Source organism: Puntigrus tetrazona, chromosome 4 (genome assembly GCF_018831695.1).
Source record: "Puntigrus tetrazona isolate hp1 chromosome 4, ASM1883169v1, whole genome shotgun sequence".
Taxonomy (NCBI): domain Eukaryota; kingdom Metazoa; phylum Chordata; class Actinopteri; order Cypriniformes; family Cyprinidae; genus Puntigrus; species Puntigrus tetrazona.
The window spans coordinates 13,167,711-13,176,507 of record NC_056702.1 but is presented as its reverse complement, the minus strand read 5'-3'; the positions used below and the strand labels follow the sequence as shown (position 1 = coordinate 13,176,507).

Here is an 8,797-nt window from a genome sequence, read left to right as displayed (position 1 = left end):
ATCAGTAAAGCAGGGTCGTGTCCTTTTATGTGCAGTATATTAATAACCACAGCCAATAAAGTCCTGTGTGACAAAGGGGCTCCAAGAGGTAAGCAAACGTGGGTAAGAACACCTGGAAGGGGTGTGTCCTGAAACCATTTGACCCCGGTCTGATGACAGTGACGAAACAGGGTCACAATCAACCAGACGTTAGTCAAGTGAGGAGAAAAAAACTGTACAAAAGCTGTCGCTCGGACAGTACCCTTTCAAAATGTACCGTTTAGATACTACTATGTACTTTTAAGCTACTAATATGCATCCTTTAGGGGTAAATAAGGTACAAAATATATTTTTTGAAAAGCTTTTGTACCTAATTAATTCCCATTTGACAACAGTATATATCGAGCAATTAATCATTTGAAAAATTCATAGGATTTAAGTTTCTAATGTTTTTTTTTATTATTGATATTAAAGTAACATTAGTAAATCAAAAGGATCCATGTCATCAAAATTCTGTCTTAAGATGATTTCTACGTTATGCATAACCAATAAATGGCAGATATTTAAAAAATGTTGAGCTATTTTTTAGTAGAATGGAAGTCACCATTTATCAGTTACAGTCAAGACTTTAAGGATACATCGACTATTATTTTGTCACATTAAATGTTAAATATCTGCTGAAATGATAAAAAAAGACATATATACAGTATATATATATATATATATATATATATATATATAGACTAGTAAGTAAATAATACAAAAATTCTATCCACCTATATCTATAATCTCTGATTGGTTGATCTCATTTAGGGATTATGGGTAGTGGAGTACTTCACTGAGAATTCAACAGTAAAATAGTTTGGCTTTTGAATTAAAAGTAGAAGCATATTTCATCAAAGTTGTGTCTATTTTCATAAAAATTATTTTCTTTTGTGTTATTTACCAAAAAAAAAAAAGAAAAGACCATTGTTAAAATTTAATTTATTGGTGAAAAATGTTTTCCAAACAGTCTTTTATATTAGCTAAAAATATATAATACATATTTGTAGGTTGCTACAATAAAAACAGTAAAATAACATGTTCAGACATCACTGTATATAAATCATGTACTTAAAAATAATGCTGGTGGCGTTTAAAGTGTTTGTGTGAATAGATCTGGGTCATGACCCATCAGTCCAATAGAATTATAGTGTGTGTGTGTGTGTGTGTGTGTGTGTGTGTGTGTCTCAGTGTGTGTTGGTTCCATTAGCCCAGTCTCCTGTGTCAAACAGATGTGACGCAACGTAATCACTGTATTGTCCATCAATCAGTTTAGCCGCATTATTTTTGGCAAACCAGCAGTCTACAGTCTGCTTCCCGGAGTAGATTCGCCTGCTCTTCTTCATGACAGCGACAGTGCGGTCCTTCACCTTTAAAGCAGGGTAACTTGTCAGAGTGATATTTTTCCCTAGCGTTTCCTGCGTTCGGTTTTCTCCGGCCGTGCTGAAATTTCCGGAAAGTTGCGTCAATCCAATGTCTTCATACAGGAACTGGCCTGTAAGGACAAAAATGTATCTCTCCGTTAATTAACGAATGAAAGCGTTTTTTTTTAACAATGGAATTCCTGGCGTAAAACAACAAGCGCTCCGTTAAGAAATCTCCACCAATCAGAGCACGAAATCTAACACACTGCAATAAAACAATAAAACTCACTAATCTGGAGAGAAGATCTTAAAGAAACAATTCTCAAAGTTCTTTATTGGCATCCATGGAATGCAGTTTAAAACGTTCTTCAGAATGCTTCCGTTCACCCAAAGCGAACCAAAAATGGTTCTTCTCCGCAAAAAGACCCTTTATTTTAAAGAGCGCGCTCTACCTTTAATGAAAATTGCTTGTTCTTCTAAAGTTCCTGCAACGTTACAAATACGTTTCGCTTACCCAGCAGCCCGTGCGTGTCCTTGCTCAATCCTTTGCTGTTAGAGATGTAGAACCCCAGGTGATCCCTCTGGTAGGGTGCCGGGTTTTTGTAATGGTGGAATAAGACGACGAACTGGATGGTTCCTCGGATGGTCACTGTCAGGTTGGCGTTGGCGATAATGACCACAGCCAGGTTCGGGGTTTCGACGGAAACGCTTGAGCTGCACGGAAGGATCATCCGGTCTCGGTCGTCCAGTATGACCTTCTGTGGGGTCACTTCAATGTAAGAGCGGTGCGGTTTATCGGCTACTATAGTTATGGTGCTGAAATATGTCCTCTGTTCTTTGTGACTGCCAGCTGGAGCAGGAGCTCCAATCAGCGCTCCGTTCACAGTCACGCCTAATGGAAAAAATGTAATATGACCGGTTAAAGAACTTTAAATATTAGATGGAAGTAAAAATGTTATTAAATGTAAAATGCTTGCATACCCTTAAGTTGACTTAAGTCAACCATTGACTTAAATACTATTGAAATCAAAGGCTACCGTCAACTGAGTACCAACTTCGTTCTAAATATCAGCATTAAAAAGAAACTCTGACAGTCTTGGAACAACTTGAGGATGCATAAATAACATATTTACTTTAAACTGGCCGAGAATCGTCAGTAATGCAAATCGCAATGAATAGAAAAAACTGTAATTGAACACGTAATAGTTCGTAAATAAGTGTATCTTCAGATGTTCACCTGAGTGTTTATGGTCAGTCACCAGTCTGAGAACGTGTCCCGGCTCCCCGTTAATGTTGAAACACATCGTCAGTTTACTGTGAGGAACCTCCACCACGAAATGAGGGTCGCCGTCAGCTAGAGACGGATAGGAAGATGGCCAATGAGACGGAACGTAAAGTTGATTCCATTTGGACTTGAATGGGTCATTTGTATAACATCGTGTGAATTCATCGTATTTTTGAAGTATCTTGAAGTAAATCAAATTATGCAAGCTCTTCGGTCATGCGCAATCCGAACAACCCCCTGTGAATTCTCCCATTTAGCAAAGTCTGGTGCGTGGTTCCTTCTATGCAACGTTTTATAAGGGGTTACAAATCATGCATCCAACAGATTCCCAAAAACATTCTTTGCAAATACTTCAAACTACAGCAAACCCCTCGTGCGCAAATACTAAATCAACGTATTATGATGTTATATGCATATCACAAAATGCCCCAAAAAAATAACATACTCGCTCCATAATATCAATGGTTACCAGGGTGTTGCTATGCAGTGTTCTAGCGTTTACGTTTTAGCATGAGGTCGATGTGGTGTTTGTAGACGTTTACTCTCAAAAAGCCTATCTTCTTGTTTGCTTAGTTTTGTTTTATTTTGATTGGTTTTGCTTGTTAGCATTACTGTGACCTTTTACGTTTTCGTTCACTTTTGTGTTGATAGTTCGGCAATATTGTTGTCGCAGCTGTTTGTTTTATTTTTTCGTTCTTTTTCTTTTATCTGTATAAAAAAAAAAAAGGTATAAAGTATTCATGCTTTGTTTATTCGCGCAACAATTCGTTTTGTTAGCGTTCGTGGCATCTTCTACTTCTTTTATTTCTCTTTTTCTTTAACGTTTAATTATGAATATCTTTTTTTACTTTCTAGGGTTTTGGTGAATGCTTATATGCCAACAAAGCAATTCGAAACCGCTAATAAAACGAATCAGCGTGCCCGAATTGAGGCCTGGTTCATAGCCATAGCACAAAGAGTAAGCAACGAGTTCCTCTGAAGTGTAATAGTTCAGAGGTTTGCTAAAATCTCGTCTTTTTTTTTTTTTCCATCGACCCTCAAAAGACAGGCATGTGAATTAGAGCCCGCGCGCAACTGTCAGTAGCTATTAGCTGCTCTCTGATGAGGCCCTTTTACCTGAAGAGAACAAATTACAAGCTGCCCAGTCGATGCGAACAGACACCCCTGCCACTTTCAACCACGCTCGCTCACATTCGCACTGAAACGCAAAGCAGATGCAGAAAAAACTAAAAAAAATGGAGAATTACCGGATGTTTTGGATAAGGTGACAGACTTTTTGGCGGGTTTGCTGACGCCACCTGGAGATAAATGGAAAACAGTCATGGATCGTTTGAGTCACCTTAATATTTTCAAGAGCGGTTGTGTAATGACAATCTGATCTAAAACAAATGTTTTGCTTTCCGTCCAGTTTAAATAAACACACTTGTTGCCTTGGAGACCGCAGAAATCGGCTTGGGCGGTTCATTTCTCTGCAGGCTCTGGGGTGTTAGGCTGTTGTCGTCTTCCGACAGCTGATTGGATGACTCAGAAGCGGGCGGGGCCTCTGTGGCCTCCGCCTCTTTCTGAGCCTGTGCTAAAGTTCCGTCGGCCAACGTTTGCGGCTTCTCCACTGTCATTTGCGTGAGCGGCGTGAGGAAATTATACGTCAGCGAAAGATTTGTAGCGCGTTGCGTGTGATTTTCCCGCTCCGCGCTCGTCTGGCTGCGCAGTCGTCCTTTCAGCCCGTCTTTGACGCTCATGTATCCCCACAGCCTTTCCACGTAACCGTCGCCGTTCGGACCCGCCTCCGCCTCGGCCAGCCGGCGTTCGGTTTCCTGCTCTCGCTCGGTTACCGACACGTCTTTCTCCAACACGATGCTTCGCTCGCTGTTGCTGGCGGTAACCTGAATGTGCAGCGAGTCCGAGCTGCGATTGGTCAGTTTTCCGGCCACGACGATCTCGGAGCCGTTGAAGTAGTTCGTGAACAGGTTCTGGGTGACGTATTCCACGGCGTCCTCGGAGTACTCAACCCGGATGTCGGATAACAGCGGAGTGCCGATCTCATCGTAGAAGCTATAGAGATCGTAGGCGAAGGAAAGAGAGGAGAAAAGAAATAACAAGGTCACGATGCAAGAGTGTTGCTTCAGATTTAATAAGTCATGTATTCTTTAGCTTAAACTTGTTGAACTTTTAGAGTGGGGCCCAATTGTTAAGCCTTGAGTAAAGATTTGTCTTCCAACAGGTAACTTTTGACCTTTAACCTTGCCTTTAAAGGGTTATTCCACCACCAAAAGTCGCTTACCCCCATGTTGTTCCAAGCCCCTTCTTTGGATCACAATTTAATATATTTTGAATGAAAATCTCATTGACTGCCAAACAGTTACCACTGTGAAAGTCCAGAAAAGTGTGAAGCACATCATCAGAATACTCCATCTGCTCTCAGTGGTTCCTCCGTAACGTTATGAAGCTACGATAATATAAATACGATAAAAACAATGACCTGAAGCACTGCATCCAGCGGATTCTCTCCAAGATACGTGTGAAGTTACGGTCCCGAAACGTCGAATAAAATCCTTATTTTTGTTTTCTTTCCACACAAAAATTATTCTAAATTAAATTTTGAATTAATTAAAAAAACACTTAAATTTACTCACCCTATTTTCAATACACTGAAAACACTTTAAATAACAATACCTTACTTTTACTTCGAAGTATTTTTGTCCATTTTGAAACTTTTCAAAATAACAACAGGGACATTCTTCTAAACCCCTGCTTTTGTGTTCCACAAAAATAACGAAGTCTCTTGAGGTTAGAACAACATGAGGGCTTGAGTACGTGATGACAAAATATTTATTTTTGCCTGAAGTTACACATTGGCTGTTCATAGACTCACCCTTTGAGCATGACGCTGGCATCTGCATCCTCCGGGATTCTCCTCATGGTTCCACAGTTCTCCAGGGACATCCTCTCCAAGAGCCTGTAGTCCACGTCATCACCCATCCCGATGGTGAAGAGGCAGAACTTCTCCTGCACTGCCGTTTTCGTGTTGCCAATGATGACCGGGCTCTGAACCACACCGACGGTGGGCCGCCCATCGGTCAAGAAGATTATGAGCGACACGCTGTTGTGATGGGACTCTTTTTTGCTGGAGAGGTAGTCACTGAGCAGGGCAGAGCCTGTCTGAATGCCACCATTGATGTCAGTGCCTGAGAAGGTTTGAGAGTCATTATTTAATTATCTTTCTGTCATTTAAAATCAGTTCATAGCAATGACGTTTGTAAAGCTCCAAAAAATACGATAAAATGCTATATAGTCTTATCAAAGTCGATGCTATTTCTTTTTATGTCCCAGCTCACAAATATGTTGAAAAATGCAATTCCCACTTGCTGTATAACTACTTATTAATCTCTTTTGTAATGCATTTTTTAAAATTTGTAGTACTTAACATTCAAAAGGCATGTTTTTCCAGTTAGCCGCCAGCATTTCTAATTTTTGACTGATTTGTGATTTCATATTTATTTCTGGTAAAACAACTTTTTTTTTTGATGAACTGTTGCTTTAAATGATTTCAATCAGAACAAGTTAGACGGTTTAAATGTGTACGATTTTCTACCTCCGGTGGGTGAGATCATGTAGATGAACTTCTTGGCGTCACGTATATTGTTGGGCGTGAAGGGCACAAGTTTGCCCGGCTGCCACACACGGACTCGATTGGAAAAAGTGACAAAATTGAAGTGATCATTGGGCCGCAGCTCGCGTAGGATCGTGAACAGAGCTTCTTTGGTCTGCATGAGAGATATTAAAAAGAGAACTATTGAACTCTGTCATTCTGCTGTGAGATGGGTGTATGCATGTGCGTGTCCAGCTATGAGATCACAAGAACCAGCTGGGAAAAAACGGATCACACCATCATTCACTCCTTCATAGAGCAAAACACTGCAACTCTGAAAACCGTGCTATTCATCGGAGTGTGGAGAACTGATTTGTTTCGATCCGATTACCTGTCTCATTTTGGTTCCGACCATGGAAGCGCTGGTGTCGATCACAAATACAACATTCTTTGGCACGACAGGCAGGTCTTTGGGGGCAAAATAGTGTACAAAATGTCCATCTAGTACCTGAAAGAAAGCAATGAGTCTTCGGTGACTTTCTGAATGGACTTCAGAAATGTTGGGAGTGGGAAAAAAATGGCATAACAAAATATCTTCCATGGATAACGTGCATGGGATAATAACATACAATAAAAGTGTACGGGTGTATTTGTACCTGTATATCGCCGATGCCGATTTCTCTCTCTACATCATAACGCACCACAAATTCTCCCAGCATGCCGTTGTTGGCAATCTTGGCCTGCTGGACGATGCTAGGAGTGAAGCTGATCTTGCAGAAGGTTTCGTTTTGCTTGATTAATGTGGAAACTGGTGGTCCTGCTTTACCTGGGTGTAAACAAATGATACTCGCATACTGCTTTTACATTTGATAACTTCAACTAACTTGCCTGAAAAGGGATTTTCATGTTGCTGTTGTCGTTTTATTAATAGGTCTTTACTCCTTTAAAGTGCCCCTGTTTTGGAGAGTTAAAAGCTCACAAACACTTTTTTTTTTTTTTTATTAAATCAACCAATCACACGAGGGATTTGGAAAAATGAATCATTAAAGGAATCGTTTGGGATCCGTTGAACAAATATGGTAAACATAAATCTATATTAAAAGACACTGAAAGTGTTTTTTGACCTCGCGTGCCCAAAACTAAACTACGAACCATAATAAGGGCACTTTAAACAGGCAAAAGTGGAAGAAATGTAACTGGAACTGGTGCCATCTATCTTGCAGTTTTTGAGGTTAAATGTTGCAATATTGTCAAATATTTGAAACCATACCAGTGACAGCATATCTTAATACATACTCAAGAATCAAATTGGATGCAGCTGGTTAACATCTGCTTTACCGTTTCCATTGGAAGATGCAGTCTTGCCATTTCGTAGAGGTAAGACTTCTAGGTAAGTGAAGCGAGAGTGCTCCACTATGGTAACGCCCACGCTGAGTCTGCTGACCAATTGCTTTGGCCGAACACTGGTCACATGCTCATAGCGGCCCAGTCGTCTCTGCAGCAGCTCCTCGTAGGTCAGGAGGAAGACCGCACGGTTGCGTCCAGGAATTGTTACTTCCATTTGAAACGCCTCCATCTCACCCTTACTGAAAGGGAAAACAATGCTCTTGAAATCTTAACCTCTCGCCAAGATTTGTCAAACCACGTTTCAATAAAGCTCGATCTTCGGAAGAAAATATCTCAGCATCTTCCCGTCCGCTCGCTTACAAGCGAATCGAATGCCTTTAACAATATCATTTTCGAACAACAGAAGGCTCAAAACTTAAAACTCATTCATTGGGACATGTTGGGTTCTCAGGCTTGCCACTAGGGGCGCTCTTCTGAGGTCGCTTTTCTCTTTCAGTCCAACTCAAGTCACAGTTTCTTGAGCAGTTTAGTTAAACAGTGGAAATAATCATAGCTAGCTTCCTGAATAAATACGCATTCAATTCAACGGCATAAACGTGCGAAGGAGACCCATCTTCACCTCTGCTCCGGTGCGCTCTTGTTCTTCTTGCCGTTGTTTTCTCCACCTTCCTTCTGCATCTTTTTCTCTTTGGCCTTCACCTGGCTGGGAAACACTCGTCCGCCCACGATCCTTCGCAAACGAGAATTTGCATTAACGCCACGAAAAAACGTCAACGCGAAAGCATTTCGACTTCTCAAATGAAAGTACGATTTGTATACGTTTCCCCACTCACATGGTAAAGTTGGAGACGTACGCCGCGGTGGGGACGAGGAACTGAAACACCCCCTTGGCGGCGGCCGAGTGTCTGTTGAGCATGCTGCAAGACACCGCAGTGAAGGCATAGCTGGAAATGATGGTGGTCTGGACCGACAGCTCCTGAATGTGAGGTTTAGTTTCCTGGCAAACACGAGCAAGCTATGAGCATAATTAAAATATGCATGGATATTTCGAATAGCTCTTCTAAAAACACGTATGTGTGAAGCGTCCAAGTGGTTTGCCTAAAGATCTGGGATGATCACCAAATAATTGTTGGGTCAAGTTCCTGCCAAAATACCCAGTGTTGCTGTTCTAGTCAAACTGTGGTCCGGAAG

The 8,797-nt window shown here is 41.1% G+C and overlaps 1 protein-coding gene across 1 annotated transcript in view; it reads right to left on the bottom strand.

Moving 5' to 3' along the window:
• Positions 1-709: 709 nt before the first annotated feature.
• The window catches only part of itih5 (inter-alpha-trypsin inhibitor heavy chain 5), a 10,059-nt gene continuing 1,971 nt past the window's right edge, over positions 710-8,797 (bottom strand). Inside the window, exons 3-14 of the mRNA XM_043236650.1 lie at positions 8,440-8,603; positions 8,226-8,336; positions 7,598-7,845; positions 6,916-7,085; positions 6,651-6,767; positions 6,263-6,434; positions 5,543-5,855; positions 4,094-4,722; positions 3,918-3,968; positions 2,623-2,739; positions 1,900-2,277; positions 710-1,516 (exon numbers count right to left, since the gene is read on the bottom strand). Coding sequence (XP_043092585.1) covers positions 1,209-1,516; positions 1,900-2,277; positions 2,623-2,739; positions 3,918-3,968; positions 4,094-4,722; positions 5,543-5,855; positions 6,263-6,434; positions 6,651-6,767; positions 6,916-7,085; positions 7,598-7,845; positions 8,226-8,336; positions 8,440-8,603 — 2,778 coding nt within the window. The 3' untranslated portion in view covers positions 710-1,208. The remainder of the gene's footprint in view (positions 1,517-1,899; positions 2,278-2,622; positions 2,740-3,917; positions 3,969-4,093; positions 4,723-5,542; positions 5,856-6,262; positions 6,435-6,650; positions 6,768-6,915; positions 7,086-7,597; positions 7,846-8,225; positions 8,337-8,439; positions 8,604-8,797) is intronic.